This window comes from Eulemur rufifrons, chromosome 15, assembly GCF_041146395.1.
Source record: "Eulemur rufifrons isolate Redbay chromosome 15, OSU_ERuf_1, whole genome shotgun sequence".
In the NCBI taxonomy this organism is placed as follows: Eukaryota; Metazoa; Chordata; class Mammalia; order Primates; family Lemuridae; genus Eulemur; species Eulemur rufifrons.
The window spans coordinates 5,950,363-5,967,749 of NC_090997.1; the positions used below are offsets into that span (position 1 = coordinate 5,950,363).

General features: G+C 42.8%; 1 protein-coding gene across 1 annotated transcript in view; it reads right to left on the reverse strand.

The window, feature by feature from the left end:
• Positions 1-546: 546 nt before the first annotated feature.
• The window catches only part of SLC26A8 (solute carrier family 26 member 8), a 65,710-nt gene continuing 48,869 nt past the window's right edge, over positions 547-17,387 (reverse strand). Inside the window, exons 12-20 of the mRNA XM_069488173.1 lie at positions 16,834-16,929; positions 15,260-15,366; positions 15,103-15,172; positions 14,577-14,669; positions 14,324-14,455; positions 9,582-9,950; positions 7,149-7,203; positions 6,867-7,051; positions 547-1,080 (exon numbers count right to left, since the gene is read on the reverse strand). Coding sequence (XP_069344274.1) covers positions 634-1,080; positions 6,867-7,051; positions 7,149-7,203; positions 9,582-9,950; positions 14,324-14,455; positions 14,577-14,669; positions 15,103-15,172; positions 15,260-15,366; positions 16,834-16,929 — 1,554 coding nt within the window. The 3' untranslated portion in view covers positions 547-633. The remainder of the gene's footprint in view (positions 1,081-6,866; positions 7,052-7,148; positions 7,204-9,581; positions 9,951-14,323; positions 14,456-14,576; positions 14,670-15,102; positions 15,173-15,259; positions 15,367-16,833; positions 16,930-17,387) is intronic.

Sequence of the window (17,387 nt, forward strand, 5' to 3'; positions counted from 1 at the left end):
TAACAGCAAAAGTGCTTTCAGCTTAGCAGGTCCTCATACTACAAGCCTCACAGGCTGCCTTACCTTTGGCCTGGCTTAACCTGCCTATTTCCTCCATTTCCCCATCAGTGCAGTGAAGATACCTTGCATATAAAATACAAATGCTACTCAGTTCTCCTTTTTCTCGCTCATCTCTTCTCCACTATGTCCACTCCCTTCTGGAATCCCTCCCATTTGACATTTCCTTAGGGATACAAAATACAGAGAAGGGAGGAGATGCAAGACGGATCCGAATGTAACTAAAGTTATATATTTTATTTGAGTTTCATCTCTCTGAAGAAAGGGGAACAGAGATGAGAGGCGTAAGTTAGAGATGGTCTGGCACAAACCCCAGACATACAAGGTATGTGAAGAAGGAAACCCATCACTAGAATATATGCTGAAGGTGAAATGAGGGGAGCCTGGCTAGGGAATTCAGAGATAATTTCTGGCAGTTAGTAATGGGATCTGGGAGGATGATCCCAGAGCCAAGCAAGGAAAAAGGCCACCAGGTGGAGGGGTCACAAAGCAAGTACTGCCAGTTTGTATCTAGTCTAGGTCTCTTGACCGAGCCACCTTTTTGGGTGGGAGGATTGGCCAAGGTTATCTGACCCCTTATTTCCGGTTCATCTGCCAGGCATCCTCATTGCTGTTGCCCTGAGATGAGTATGGATCCATATGGTGATGTCTCCTCCTCCCTGACCGTGTCTGAGGCTGAGACGGCGGGGAGGGAGCCACAGGCTGATACACAGGCCAGTATTGGTGCCGAGGCAAAGTATGAGCCCTTGCCCTGGATTTGGGCTCTGGCTCCAGCTCCAGGTCGGTCTCGGTCTCAGTTGGGGGCTCGGTTTTGGGCTCCGGCTCTGACTCAGGTTCCAGCTCCTGATCCAGGTAAAGGTCTAGATCCAGCTCAGTCTGCTGTTCTGACTCCATCATGCGATCCAGCTGCAAATCTAGCTCCGACTCCTCTTCTGCTGGCTCCCGGGTCTTGGCAAAGCCTGGATTTGAATATTTTGAGCTTTCTGAAAGATTCCTGCTCATTTTATCTCTTGATTGGTCAATCTGAAATACACACAATCAGATGGGTTAAAATTTCTAACTTTTGAGCAGTCAAAGAATTTCAGAATACAATAGGACTTAAAGTATAAGAACTACGGGTTCCTGGCAAAGTAGAAAATATTACTTGCCTAAATCTGCTTTTCATCCTCTTTGTACCCTCTGGTTTCTCAGTTACTTACTATTTTTCAGACTCAATCAGTCCCTAACTTAGATCTCTCTGGCTTTTCTAGCTAGGTTGGATTTCATGACAGCAATGGTCTCTCTCTTTTTTTTTTTTTTTGAGACAGAGTCTCACTCTGTCACCCAGGCTAGAGGGCAGTGGTGCCATCATAGCTCACTGTAACCTCTAACTCCAAGGCTCAGGTGATCCTCCTGCCTCAGCCTCCTGAGTAGCTGGGACTACAGGCGCATGCCACCACAGCTGGCTAATTTTTCTATTTTTAGTAGAGACGGGGTCTCACTCTTGCTCAGGCTGGTCTCCTGAGCTCAAGCGATCCTCCTGCCTCGTCCTCCCAGAGTGCTAGGATTACAGGTGTGAGCCACCATGCCCAGCCAGCAATGGTCTTAACATTCTTAAACATCTTGTCTTCTTGATCTTACTTGTCTTGCCAATCCCCAGTGCAATCCTTGACAGGACATGTAACACATTTGTGACCTGGCCTTTTGCCATCTTCTTTAATTTTATCTCCAACTGTGGTCCCCACCCTTTGTTTTAGCCATAAAGTTACCCAAAGTTGCCTGGCTGCTGCTTACCTTTGCTGGTGCTGCTCTCTTTGCCTGCCTTGTCCTTCTCCATCTCGTCCACATACACTTATTCATCATTCCAGATCCAGATCAAAGATGACCAGCCAGGATCACAGCTTCCTTTGTGTTCCAGCCATACCTCACTCACACTTCTATCAAAATATCACTAGTGCATTGCCTTATTTATTCACAAACCTGCCCCTTACTAGCCTCTAAGCTCCTTGAGGTAGGGCAGTGCAGTTCTGGATGTCCCCAATACCAGCCACTGAGCCTGTCACACAGCAGATGCTCACAAAGCTCGGTGGGTAACTCAGCCTTACAGCAGCATTCCACAAAATTCACCATTTTCACCCTTCCTGAAACATTTTCTTGTCATCCACCATATGACACTCTACTTTTCCTTCTTCCTTCCTGGTTGCTTCTTCTTGGTCTCTTTGCTATCTCTTCTGCTTCTGTCAGACTTCTAAAAGTTGGTATGGCCCAGGGCTTGATCCCGGGCCCCCTTTCTTCTCCATCTACACTCTACCCACCACCCCTCACCTGTAGGGTAATTTTATTTAGACTCATAATTTTCATTACTATCTATATGCTGATGACTCTTTGGTTATAACGCTTCCCCTGATCTACAGGTTCATATATTTACTTCCATTCTTTTTTTTTTTTTTTTTTTTGAGATAAGGTTTTGCTCTCTTGCCCAGGCTGGAGTGCAGTGTCATGAGCATAGCTCATCTCAACCTTGAACTCCTGGGCTCAAGCGATCCTCCTGCCTCATCATCCCAAGTAGTTGGGACTGCAGGCATGCACTACCACACCCAGCTAATTTTTAAATTTTTTGTAGAGATGAGGTCTCACTATGTTGTCCAGGTTAGTCTTGAACTCCAGGCCTCAAGCGATCCTCCTACCTTGGCCTCCCAAAGTGCTAGGATTACAGGTGTAAGCCACCACACCCAGCCCATACTTCCATTCTAGACATCTCCACTCTTACATGTTTAATGGGTGACCTTGAATTTAATACCTACAAAATAGAACTTGCTCCTTTCCTAGTCTTCCCTATCTTAAGTGCCAGAAAAAAATTGACATATTTGATACCAAGTCTCAATATAAGTCCTGATAAGAATGTTGGTAAACTAGAAAAATGTTTTTTAAAAACACAGTAAATAATGTCAATCTTAAACCATCACTACTAGAACAAAAGCAGCTTTTTTCGTTGAATTCAGGAGTAACATAAGACTCATCACTATTACCTAAATTATTCTGGGAGGTCCAGCTAATGCAATAATATATTGAAATAAGAATTCTAACAGTGGGAAAATAAGAGATTAGTATTATTTTTAGAAAATATTTTCCTGTCTAAAAAACTCAAAAGAATTAACAATGAAACTTCTTAGGACTAGTAAACTAACTCACAAAGGTGGCTAAATAATTTAATTAAAAAATCAATGAGTTTCCTATTTGCTAGCAATTGTCAGAAAATATAATGGAAAAGAAGATTCATTTTAAAAAGAAATAAAAATGTAAAACATATGAAGTATCTAGGATTTATTTATATGGAGAAGGTCACAAAACCTTACTATGAATAAAACATTTAAAAAAACAATATATGTGGAGACAGTTCATGTTTCTGGATAAGAAGAATGAATACTATGAAGATATGAATTCTCAAGTTACTTTATGTTTTTAATGTAATTCTAACAGAATTCCAACAAGATTTTTTGGGGGGATGGGGGCCTGACAAAAGATTTAAATGTTGGTTTGGAAGAATAAATTAGTGAGAATGACTTAGCAAATTTTGAAATAGAACACTGAAGACACAGGACTTCTTAACCAAATGTTAAAGTGTATTATAAAGCCATAGTGATCAAAACAGTGTGATACTGAAGCTATGCAGAACAATGAAACCAAAAACTGAGCTAGAAATAGACTTTAGTTTTCATAAGAATATAATATTTTATGAAAATAACATATCAAATCAGTGGGGGAAATGAGGTTTATTCAATAAATGGTTAGATGGTGCCACGGTTTGAATGTGTGCCCTCCAAAATTCACATTGAAACTTATTCCCCACTGCGGTGGTATTAAGAGGTGAGGTCTTTTGGGAAGTGATAGGAATGGATGTGGGAAGGGATCGATGCCTTATAAAAGGGCTGGAGGGAACTAGTTCAGGCCCCTTTGCCCTTCTGCCTTCGCCATGGGAGGATGCTGCTGAGACAAGATGGAACAGCCCTCACCAGACACCGAACCAGCTGGCACCTTGATCAGAGACTTCCCAGCCTCTAAAACTGTGAGAAATAAATATCTATTATTATAAATTACTCAGTCTCAGATATTTTTTATAGAGCACTAATGAACTATTAATAAGATAGATGGTATATAGCTTGAAATGATTAGCTATATAGATAAAAAAGCATGCACTGAACTACATTCTAACTAGGGTAAAGAGTATAACATATAAAAAATGAAAACATAAAAATCTAGAGGAAAATATGTCATTATGTATTTACTTTCTAAATGGAAATGACTTTCTTTCTTTCTCCCCAGCCCCCCCCCCCCGCCCCCCGAGATGGGAGGTTTTGCTCTGTCATCCAGGCTGGAGTGCAGTAGCATGATCATAGCTCACCACAGCCTTCAACTTCTGGGCTCAAGGGATCCTCCTGCCTCAGCCTCCCAAGTATCTAGGACTAGAGGTACACGCCCATGCCAGGCTAATTTTTTTTTCCATTTTTTGTAGAGACAGGGTCTAGCTATGTTGCCCAGGCTGGTCTCAAACTCCTGGACTCAAGCAATCCTCCCACCTCGGCCTCCCAAAGTGCCGGGATTACAGGCGTGAGCCACCGCGCCCGGCCAGGAGTGACTTTCTAAATAAAAAGCAAATGGAAAATAGAAAAGGAAAGATTAATAGATATAAGTTTATAATATGTAAAAACAAATATGTCAAGGTATCATACTCACAGATAAAAATAAAATAGAGAAACTTCTATTTATAGTAAAAACCAGACTATATAATTCAGACCAACCCTCCTACTAAGGACAACTAGAAGAGCTGGGTAAATTACTTAAAAAAAAAATTCTGCTTGAAGGTGCAATAATACTAAAAAAGTCATCAAGAATTATCAGGTCAAGATTTGGGAAAAGGTGAAATCTAAAGAGGTAGATCGGGCATGTGGGGCCACTTTTTGTCCTGGGGGGTATTTAATGATCTAGAAGTGGCAAATATATGCTGAGCAATGCTTTTGACAGCTTTAAGGGTTGCAAAAATTGGATTCCAGGGCCCGACAAAGGAGGGGCTATGGTGAACCTTCCCACAGACTGCAACTGGGCTTTGGGTCATCTGGATGGCCTGGAAAACCTCAACTCCTGAAATCAGATCAAAGAGATCCTGGATTGCTAGTGCCTCCAGGTATCTGGCAGAATAATCAAATTCTTTCTGGAAGAAAAATATCATCCTAGGCCTCAAATTATTTCTATAAACATTTTCCAAATTCAATGTCAGGCACACATCCAAAGATTACCAGGCACACAAGACTTTGATAGTGGGGGATGCATGTTGAACCACTAAGGCAGTAGTTCTCAAAGTGGGGTTCCTGTACCTGTAGCATCAACATTACCTGGTAACTTGTTAGAAGTGCAAATTCTCAGGTCCCACTGAAGACCCACTGAATGAGAAATTCAGGGGATTGGGACACAGAGGGGTCCAGCAGTCTGTGTTTTAACAGCACATTTAGGTGATTCTGATGTTTACTCAAATTTAAAAACCAACAGAAGTCTCTAAGCACAAAAAGGTCCACTTCTGGTCAGAAAGATCGACAAAAGATTGCTCCACGTAGGGGTGAACCTAATGAGCCTTGAGGTTCCTTCCAGCTCAAAGGTTTTATGATTCTATGATTTTATAAATGGGAATGTAGTGTAGAGCTGAATGGAAAAAATATGTTCAAATGTAGCTAACAGGGAAAAAGTTGTTCTGGAAAAGCAGAGGCACAATAACGTGAGAATTTTCAACAAAGCAAGGGAAATCGTTAGTAATACATTAGTCTTTTTAAAAAAAGAAAAATAAAAAGGCTGCGTTTTACAAGCCTGGGTATCTTTTACTTCTTGGAATTTTTTAAGGACACATTACTCTGGTAATGCTTTTCTTTTTTTTTTTTTTTTTATTGTTTACAAGATTGTTTATTGAAAGATCATAATTTTTTAAACTCTCTTTGAGTCAGAATAGCCAAAGCAATCTTAAACAAAAAAAAGCCACAATATTTTTTTAAAAAAGCTAATCCTCTGGGTTAGGGCAAGTAGGGCAATGGGCTTTAATCAGCTCATCTATTCAGGTAATGCTTTTCTTGTCATAAAAAGTTCAAATGTTACTGAAATGTAGTAAGTCAAGGAATCAGGGGTTTAATTAAAAATGATTTCTAGTTATTAGACAATATTTTGGTGCCCATCTGTGTTTTAATTTACTTTTTGGGGAAACCTTTAACCTACACAGATACTGATTTAAAATGCTGAAGTAGGCCTGCGTCTTAGTATTATTAAATGACTAAAAATTCTGATTTATATATCATTCTCCTTTGCATTTAGTCAGGTTGAGTAAACCTCTTACTATTCCCAATATAAAAGTCTTACCCTGGCAGGTATAAAGCTCTGCTAGTTCATCAGCGTTACTATTCATCACAAGGGTGGGGTGGGGGTGGTTCGAAAGGTATAGCTAGGGGACATTTAAAATATTCAGCAATGGGTACGGCACAGGCACTGGCCAAGATTGCTGTAAAAGGATCCCTGAGGCCTCCACTTGGTTGGGTAAACCTTCTGTTCAGCAGGGGAAGTGACCTGAATGGGACCCAGATGCCATGGCGGTGGGGGCACTTGGTGGTTCAGGCCCACGGCTGTTTACCAACTGGTAAGGGAGCATTTCAACATCCCAACTTCTGGCACAGCTACACTAAAATACCTTTCGTGGACATTGTTCATCTCTATCTGACTAGGCGTCTGCCCCCCCATCGCCCCCAACCCCACCTCAACCCCTGCCCCGAGCCCCGTGCTTTGTCTGTTTGTCCAACCTTGTCTGATTCTGAGTAGGTTTCCTGTATCACTGTCTCAGATTCGTCCACACTTAAATCGGAGGGCTCTAGAAACTTCCTTGACAGGGCAAACAGCACGGCGTCATGGATGCTGAGGAACAGCTGGGCCTTGGTGATGCCAGCGTCAAAGAAATCATTCCTCTCAAATGCCCTGACCACAGAAGCTACAAACCAGACCCGGAACACACACAGCGTCAGACACCTGGGGAGCTGAGGACCCAGGGTGCAAAACATCCCTCTTATAGGATGACGGATACTCACAGTGACACCCTGCAATGAGCACCAAAATGTTGGCGTTTTGGAAAGCATTGCACATCTGCGAGGAGAGAGTAAATCAGTGTCAGAGAGCTTCACACTCACTAGGAAAGGGCATTCTAAGTAGTTGAGTTTTAAAATCTCTTTGGCCATTCACTTGTCCAGGGTATGTGTACCTTTGCATCCCAACTCAGCCCCACAAACATTTGATGAGTGGACTTCCTTATGCCAGAAAATGTCTGAAGTGCTAGAATACACAAGAGAATCAGACCGTCTCACGTAGGGGTGGGGGTGAGAGAGGGCTGCTCATCGTCTCAGGGGGGAAACAGTTCACATCAAGAGAAGATGTTCACGTGGGGAAAGCCCTAGGCTAGGGACAGGCACGGATGTGATGGAGACGTCTGGAGAGTCGCCAGGAGCAAGGACATTGTCGTGTTATTGCTCAGGGTCCGCAAGTGACCCCCTTCTCCCTCGTATTCACTGAGTGGAGGAGGCAAGGTGTGGCCCAGACATGGTCAGGGGATCCAGTAGGGACTGGAATTCAGAAACCCTGAGGGTCACATCCAGAGCTAGTCTGCAAAGGTTAGTTTGACTTTAGTAAAACATCAGGTATTTGGCATTAGATTAGTAAAAATCAGATGCTGACCGCAAGTTTACCTCAGCCAGTAGACACGCTCTGGGGCAATAAATCCTGATGTTCAGTTCAAAGTCAGTCAGTATCAGCCTTAACACTCCAAGATTGAGCAAACGCCAACCCTGAGCACTAAGTGAAAGCATCAAAAGAAACAAAACGGACTGTGCTTTTTTCAGTCTTAAGTGGAAATAAGAAAGCCATTTTTGATCATGTGGTAAATCATCCAGTCATTTTGTTAGGGCCACAATAGACATGCTCTAAATGACAAGCAGCGGGAAAGGGAAACCCCATGAGTTAGGAAGAAGCTTAATCTGAGTGGTGGTTTCCAATTAGAATAGACTGCTGGGGTTTTTCTTAGTAGATTTAAGTTTTTGATTATAAAGTAAACAAAACATAACAATTTCCTCCAATAATGCATTATGCAGAATGCAGTGTATAGAACAATCACAAAGGGAATGAAGCAACCTGTATTTCTAGAGTGCAAATGTGCACCATGAATCTCTGAAGGGCGTAAAGCAGAGGTGTCTGGCGTTGCCTCCATTTGGGGATGGAACACAAAGTCACCAACATGGGCCAGGGCTGGATGGGTGATGCCAAGGACCAGAACATAGGGTACCTCTACAAAAAGGGGAGGCAGGACAGGAGAGAAAGAGCAGAGGAGGGCATAAATGTACTATGAAACGGAGGGAAAGAGTGATTAAAGTCAGATGCTTAAAGTTCAAATGCCGGACAGGCCACTTATGAGCTGTGAGCCTTAGGCTCTTAGGAGAAAATATGGCTTATTTCTCAAGGCAGTTGTGAAAATTAAATGAGATAGTGTATATACACGTGCCCAACTCAGTCTGGCATGTAGCAGGCATTTGACAATGTGGGTTGGATGAAATCTAAAGTAACAACTACAGTACGAACATAGCCGAGGACAATGACCTAAAATGGAAAAGTCTAAATGACAAGAGATTATCAAGATATTTGAGTCTGAAAATGGGGTGGGAAAAAAGGATCTCATGGATGGGAGAGATCTTAATATTAATCTCTTCCAAACTTCTCATGTTATAGATGAGGAAACCGAGACCCAGCGCAATTTAGTAACTTGCTTTGGGTCAGACAGACAGTGAACGGCAAAGCCAGGACAAAGCACACATCCCAGACCACCAACCAGAGTTCTTTCTGCTATGAAAAGCTTCCTATTGCCTCAGACCAAAGAGGAGCTGGACTCAATTAAGAGAGAATCATATTCCCCTAGGAATAAGAAAGTATGATAGAATAGGATCTGAGGCTAAAAGAAGGAAAGCCAGTCAAAAGAGTGTATCTCACACAAAAGTGGACATAGAGCAGGAGTATTAGTGTTCAGGTGTTTAAACCTGAGCCACTGCCAACATGCGCAAGAGTGAGATAGAGTGCTGTAAACTGAAACAAGCTGGCTGAAAAGAAATATTATCTCTATGAGACATTAAACGATGAAATCGGTATGGTTAGTTGTACACCTAAACGGTACTGCATAAGGGGAGAAATGAGAACTGTCATAGAAACCTGCAAGAAGTCAGGACCCAAGGACACAGCTGTTGAAGGGAAATTCTTCTCTGTTCTTTTTGCCTGAAGATGCAGGCAATGAACAGGGAAGTGGGGAAGACCCTACAGGTACTAGACAGGCAGCCCCAGGTTTGAGGTGTCACTTCATCGCAACTTCTTTTCACATCTGAGTACAAGATAGCCCAGTGTCCTTCACAGTGCTTGGCACATAGCAGCTGAATAGTGGAGAATTCTGGTAGGAGGGGAGCTCCTGCTAAAGCCTCCCCAGGACTTACCTGTCTTAATATGACCAAAGCCCATGGATCCACATAATGCACCATGGAGAAATCCAGGATGATGGTGTGGGTGGGTGGCAGAAACTCATCTGAGTAAGGGATAAGCGATCTGCTCCTCCCCTGACTTTCAGCAGTGTCGCCCACTGGTCGGGAGCTGAGTCTGGGCGGTTCCTTCTCAAGCCAAGCGTCCTCCACACCCTCATAGTTTTGCCCTTGATTTCTTTGAGACGAGGCAGAGACCGTGTACGGGACTTGGTCATCGGATGTACTTTGGCTCGTGTTCTGGCCATTGAAATGTGAGCAGCGAATCAGGCTAACGGAGGATGAATCACGATCCGCTTTATTTTCAAATCGTTCTGTGTAAGCAATCTGGCACAACAGAGTTAAGGGAAGACTGCAATGAGACTCAAACAAGGGCTGGCAGTACTTGGCAACTATGTTGTTTCTGCTAGTTGACTTCCCTCTCTCCTAGGAACCTTCTCCCCAGGCCAGGCACCGTGCATGTTTTACTTGGCTATCTCACCGCCACTTCAAGCTCATGACTAAAGCCACGTGCATCCTTCCTCTCCTTACACTCACAGCATCCCCCTCCCAACTTCCTATGTCCATCAGTGACATTATCACTGTCCCAGTGAGCCAGACTGAACATCATCTTTGACTTATTCCTTTTCTTCATCCCTGGGTCTTAGTCTCTGGTGCCTACTAATACTTTGTATGAAGTATTCTTTTCCATCAATCCCTTTTCCCCGGCATCACCTTCTTTTATCAGTACAGCAGTCCTGTGTCCAACTTCCTTAAGAAGACAAAAACCACTCAAGCAAGGCTGTCTTTACCTCTCAAGCTCCTAATAGGCCTAGAGTGCCTGCTATAGCTTAAGGACAGTACCAAGGACCAGGAAGACCATGACATGCAAGATGTGAAATTGGACTCCGCATTCACAGGAACCAGACTCTACCTAGGGAGAGTGCACATGTTCAGTAAAAGGATAAATATGGCTGGGTCTGGTGGCTCATGCCTGTAATCCCAGTGCTTTGGGAGGCTGAGGCAGGAGGATTGCTTGAGACCAGGAATTCGAGACCAGCCTGGGAAATACAGTGAGACTTCATCTCTACAAAAAATAAAAGAAAAATTAACTGGCGTGGTGGCGCATGCCTGTAGTGCCTGCTATTGAGGAGGCTGAGGCAGAAGGATCACTTGAGCCCAGGAATTGGAGGCTGCACTGAGCTATAATCATACCACTATACTCTAGCCAGGGTGACAGAGTGAGACCTGGTCTCTCAAAAAAAAAATAATAATAATAGTAATAAATAAAAGGATCAATAATACTATATACAGACAAGAACTGTAAGGCACATGGAAAAATGAAAAGAATTTATTTGCTAGAGTGGTATAATTCTAGGTGATGTTTCTTTAAAAAAATCTGTTATCAAACAATGTTCCTTGTGAAATAAATTTTAAAACTTTAAAAATAAAACTATACAATGTAGTATATATTGTATAGCAAAATGAATAAGTAAATAAATAGTGGTGTGGACAGATGATCATAGTATAATTCAAAGGAGAGAGCTGTTCCCAAGGCTCCAAGATTACTGAGGCCAGGCCTTTGGGGAACCAGTGAAGGTTGGCCCAGCGGCAGGGTGTGAGCCCCTCCAGGCAGAACGAATTCTCTGTGAGCTCTCCTTTTCTCTCTTTCATCTACTGCACATTCTTGTCTTTCTTGTAATCCCCTCCTGACATGTCTGCCTGACTTTATTCCCAGGCCAAGCCTCTTAACCTGAGAACACCATAAATTTCCACCTTGGTGTCTTTGTCCAAACCTAGCCCTGGACTGGGAATCCTGTTTTTCCCACCTAACATCAATTCAAGTTTCTCTTTCCAGTTCAGCACAAGTCTATTGCTACCATGAAGTGGTTTTTTTTTTTTTTTTTTTTGGTTTTTTTAATGCCAGTAAGTGTTTATAAGTTTCTCTGACTTTTGAGCTCTTGCCATTCTCCCCTTACCTGAAGTCTGAGAGTTGTTAGAATCTAAACACACAATTTAGAAGATAGCAATATACTGTATTGTATGGTTCACTGTCCTATTTCGTCCATTTTAAGATGCACCACCACTTTTTGTACTATCAAGAATGAAAGAAAAAAGCTCTGAAAATTAAACTCTGATATGTCATGGATTATGGGATGTATACAAATTTCAGTGATATGAAAACAATGTATATCTCAGACTTGATAAAATATAATAGCCTTATATGTCACATTGAGGCTATAGTACTGAACTGTATACTTCCTAAATTGATTTAAAACTCCATGAATTATTAGCCAGGTGTGGTGGTAATGTGCCTGTAGTCCCAGCTACTTGGGAGGCTGAGGCAGGAGGATCACTTGAGCTCCGGAGTTCCAGGTTATGTTAATAGTAAGCTATAATCATGCCACCGCACTCCACCCTGGGCAACAGAGTGAGATGCTGTTTCTTAAGGAAAAAAAACTAACTAAAAATAGTCCATGAATTACTTCAAAGTAATCTTGTGATTTTGAGTGGTTATAAGTAGGTGGGGATCTCAATGAAACAAGATTGACTATGAGCTGATAAAGCTGATGTGGGACAGAGGTTCTCATTATATTACATATTGTCTCTACTTTTGTACATGTTCAAACTTTTCCATGAAAAAAAATTTTTTTTAAGAACTACATGGATGAGGCCAGGTGCAGTGGCTAATGCCTACGATTCCAGCACTTTGGGAGGCCGAAATGGGAGGATTGCTTGAGGCCAGGAGTTCAAGATCAGCCTAGGCAACACAGCAAGGCCTCATCTCTACAAAAAATGAAAAAATTAGCCAGGCGTGGTGCCCACCTGTAGTCCCAGTTACTGGGAAGGCTGAGCCAGGAGTATCGCTTGAGCCTGGGAGTTGGAGGTGGTTGTAGTGAGCTATGATGATGCCACTGCACTCCAGCCTGGGCAGCAGAGCAAGACCCTGTCTCACAAAAAAAACCCTACTTGGATGAACCTTGAGAATATTATGCTAAGTGAAATAATCCAGTCACAAAAAGACAAGACTGTAATCCTGTAGGATTTCACTTATACGAGGTATTTAGAATAGTCAAATTCATAGAAACAGGAAGTAGAAGGGAATGGTGGGTTGCCAGGGGCTGGTAGGAAGGAACAAAGGGGAGTCATTATTTAATGGGTATAGAGTTTCAGTTTTGTAAGGTGAAATGTTCTAGAGATGGATGATGGTGATGATTGTGCACCAACGTGAATATACTTAACAGTAATGAACTATACACTTAAAAAGGGTAAATATGGTATATGTTATGTTATCTAGTTTTTTTAACTTCAATGAAAAAAAAAAAAAAGAACTACGTGAAGGCAGAGATCCTAAAACCCTCTTTTCCTTTTTCATAGTGTCATGGTTCTGGACACATAGTTGGAGCTCAGTGAATACTGGGTGACCTTATTCCATACTCTAAAGTGTATTTGCTAATGTCCCGTGAATGTTCTCTGCAATACTCAGCACAGTGTAGATATGAAATCAAATTAGATATAGTGTTTTGTTTTTTGGTTTTTTTTTTTTTTTTTAGACAGAGTCTCGCTCTGTTGCCCAGGTTAGAGTGTGGTGGCATCAGCCTAGCTCACAGCAACCTCAAACTCCTGGATTTAAGAGATCCTCTTGCCTCAGCCTCCCTAGTTGCTGGGACTACAGGCACATGCCACCATGCCCGGCTAATTTTTTCTATTTTTAATAGAGACAGGGTCTCACTCTTGCTCAGGCTGGTCTCAAACTCCTGAGCTCAAGCGATCTTCCCTCCTTGGCCTCCCAGAGTGCTAGGATTACAGGCGTGAGCCACCGCACCAGGCCTAGATATAGTGTTAATTCTGTCCTCTTGGCTGGGAAGTTGGTAATTTCAGGGAGCTCAGTAGAACCTATGCTGCATTATAAGGTGTGGGAAGAAGAGTGGACGCTCAGTATTTTGCAGGCAATTGCGCGGCAGGGAAGAGGAGGTGTTTGTGTGTATGTTGGGGTTGGGGGGGACTTCTCTGTGTGTACAGATAGAGCTTAGACTAGGTGATCACTGAAAGGACCTGGAGCTAGAAATGAGCAGTCTTGCTCTGGGGGAAAGAACTATTTAGACCAAGTCAAGGTTAGAAATAATGACCACTTTGTAACTCTCATCAGCTAGAATAACCTTCAGATGCTATAAAATCCCCATCTGGAATAGCAACCGGTACTTGTCCCCGCACCACCCCCACTTTCGTCATCATTTCCTTGGTCACAGGCAGAAATCAGAAGACCCTGGCTTATCCTGGAGAAGCCCAGCAACCATGATTCTGCCTTAGTTGGAATCAGAAAACAATCTTTCGGTCACTTATTTTCAGAAATCTAAAGCTAGACAGCTAAAATCCAAGGAAATAGGCACAACTATGGAATTAATTACTGACAGTCTCAACAGGCAAACTGTACTCTTGTCACTGGCCATCCAGTAGAATTCAGAACATCTCTTCCTACCTATTTTCATGTCCAAATCTGAAGCTCAAAGGAGAACCTTGTGTCTTCATATCTGAGTAGAAATCTTTGATTTCCAATTCTCCATGGTCCATCTAAAACTCAAAATCCCTTAGAGGTTTTGATTTTTTTGTTGTTGTTTTTTTTGTTTTTTGTTTTTTGTTTGTTTGTTTTTTAAGAAACTACCAGTGCACTTCTTTATAAAGGATGGAGAGAAATGCAGGAAAGAAAAAGCATTTCTAACCCTGGGTGGTGGCTCCTGTTCATCACAGTCGCAGAAACACCTACAGATCTTTTCTTCCCGTAGGTTGGCATCACTTTGATTGAACAGGGCGAAAATTTCTTCTTCTTTAAGAGGCACCCTTTGCATATCAAGCTGAAAGATACAAGAGGTGTCTCACACACAGGATGAGTGGTGGAGAAGGCAAAAGGGGGAGAGAAGGATGCTTGCAGGGGGAGGGGCCGGGTGGGGGAAAGCAGGGCAGAAGAGCAGTGACCTCTTTTAGCAGCTTGTGTTTTAGCTGGTAAACATTCACGAATGTAACAGCGTTGCAGCACTGGAAGACTTTCACCCCAGGAATGCTGATAATCTATATGACAAAATGTGAAGTTGAGGGAAACTTCTCAGTTCTTTTATGGAGTAAGAATAACAAATCTTTAGAACATCCTAGAAAATCTGAATTCTTCTGTATTAGAGATATGAACTAGAAAATTCTTTCCTCACATGTTCACCCCCTGCTTTTCCTGCTTTCTTCTTTTCCCCTTCATTTCCTCACTCCTCTCTTTCTTGGCCTTCCTCTCCTTAAAGGACATTTAAAAATTATCTTTAACTGGCTGTAGTACTATAAGGATTTGGCTACTTAAGAACCCACCTCTACCCTTGTGCTTTACGTCCCCCGCCTTTGTTAATGTGTATCTGCAGTGCAGGAAACAAGAGCAAAGGGATTCTGTAGAAAAACTAAACTCCAGGCTTGGTCCACCCCAGCCCTGAGGCAGAGGAGTGGCACTGATTTGGATTCTTACCTCCCCATAGTCGAGGATGCTTCTGTAAATGTTGGTATTGGGGATTTGACCCAGGAGAAGAATCTGAGTTCTGAAAGAAAACGCACTTGCCTTTAGGTCAGGGTTGCCTTACCTTGCCATGCCTAACCTCAGCCTCCTCTTACCTGAGACTAAGTACCTGTGTGAACGAACAGTGATGATGAAGAAAGTAAAAACTAATGAAATAAGTAGTCCGACGTCCAGTCCCAGGAAAATTGCAGATAAGAATGTCACTATCCAAATAGCCTAAGGGAAAAGGGAATGAGGGGGAAAGCAAGATCATGAAAACAAGCAGATTTGAGAAAATTACCAGTCCTGTCTCTCAGCTCGCCTTCACTCTCTCCCTTCCTATACCTGGAATTTAGAGAAAAAATTCCTCAGTCACATGGACTGGTGCCATCACAAATAGCTGGGCCCTCAAGGCTGCCTAGCGAATCTTTTATTTATTTTTTTTTTAATTTTTTTTTTTTTGAGACAGAGTCTCGCTCTGTTGCCCGGGTTAGAGTGAGTGCCGTGGCGTCAGTCTAGCTCACAGCAACCTCAAACTCCTGGGCTTAAGCGATCCTACTGCCTCAGCCTCCCGAGTAGCTGGGACTACAGGCATGCGCCACCATGCCCGGCTAATTTTTTCTATATATATATTTTAGTTGTCCATATAATTTCTTTCTATTTTTAGTAGAGAAGGGGTCTCGCTCTTGCTCAGGCTGGTCTCGAACTCCTGACCTCGAGCGATCCACCCGCCTCGGCCTCCCAGAGTGCTAGGATTACAGGCGTGAGCCACTGCGCCCGGCCTCTCTCTTTAATTCTCTCTCAAAACTTCAGTCTCCTCATGTGCAAAATGAACATAATAATATCTACCTTATAGGCTTTGTTGAGATTAGAAGTACCATTCATAAACCAACCAGAACACTTTGCCAAATGGTAGTTGCTATCTGAAGACCTATAGTAGTAGTTGCAAACCTTTACCATCCCCTACCCCACCACCCTCTCCATCATTCTCAGTAGGTAACCTTACCTTCCTCTTCACAGAAAAAAATAGGCTGAAATTCCCTTAAATATTTACTTCCCCCACCTCCTGCCACTTGTCAGTGTCTACACTCAACCCTTCCCCATTCTCTCCAGCCCCGCTGGAAGTGTTGTCCCTCTCCTGGACCAGAGACTCCATCTGTGCACTGGGCCACATCCCCTCCTAGCTCCTCGGGGATCTAGCTCCACAAGTTACACCCTTTTGTTATTTCTCTCCTCTCCTGGGTCCTTCTCCTCTTATCACTTTTGTTTCTTGCTGTTTCCCCTTTCTGACAGCTGGTTTTGTGTCCTGGAGAGGAGGAGGGTGCTCCAGCCATTATTCTGCCTGGCAAGACACCTCCTTCTTTAATTAGGATTGGTGTCTTCTTTCCTGGAATGTATTTACATTAATTGGATTAAAAGTCATTCAAATATGCAATGAAAGGCAAACCCTTTTTACTAGATTTGCATGTAGCAGTGGTCACTTAACTAATCCCTTTTATTTAATTTTGCATAGTTGGAATGAGGTCTCCACGTGTTCATGTGCCAACAACCTTGACTTTCCTTTTTTAAGCAAAAATAAGAGTACTTGGCATCAAAGAGTTGCTAGTATTCTCCAGGTCCATGGCTGATCCCTTTTGCTTTTTCTCCCTCTCTCCAACTCTCCCTTCTGTCCTCCCCTTCCTCAGCCAGGGCATCTACACTCACACAGTCATATTGGTCCTTCCTCCACAGACTGGGTAGGTGGTAAATGGTTTCAAGGTAGGGAAGGACGTTGCTCAGAATAATACCAGCCAGCAAAGCCTGTGGGGGAAAAATTAACCCTGCTTCATTTACCCTTGGAGGGGTGGGGGAGAGTAAAACTCCCAAATCCCCACAAAGGAACCACAAAAAGTTAGCAAGCTTTGCCACTCAGAGATATTGTGTGTTTTTATTTTATATGAATACCATGTCCATGTCCCAACTCACTGTTCAATCAAATAAATATTCTCTATATTTTTCTTTGCTCTCCTCCATAATTTGTCAAACTCACAAGGCAAGGTCAAGGCAAGGCCAAGGCCTGACTGATTTAGCCAGTAGTGTTACAACAGCTCCCTTTTAGATTCAGAGAGTTTATTACTCACATAGACAGTGAGAGGAAGAGTAGCCCAAAGTTACAGTCATCTACCCCCTTCCATTTCAGTGTTGTCACTTTGGTGTGCAGAGCACCACCCGGAGGGAGCTGGCACCTTTGGCTACATGGCCTTGCCTTGTCTAGTTTG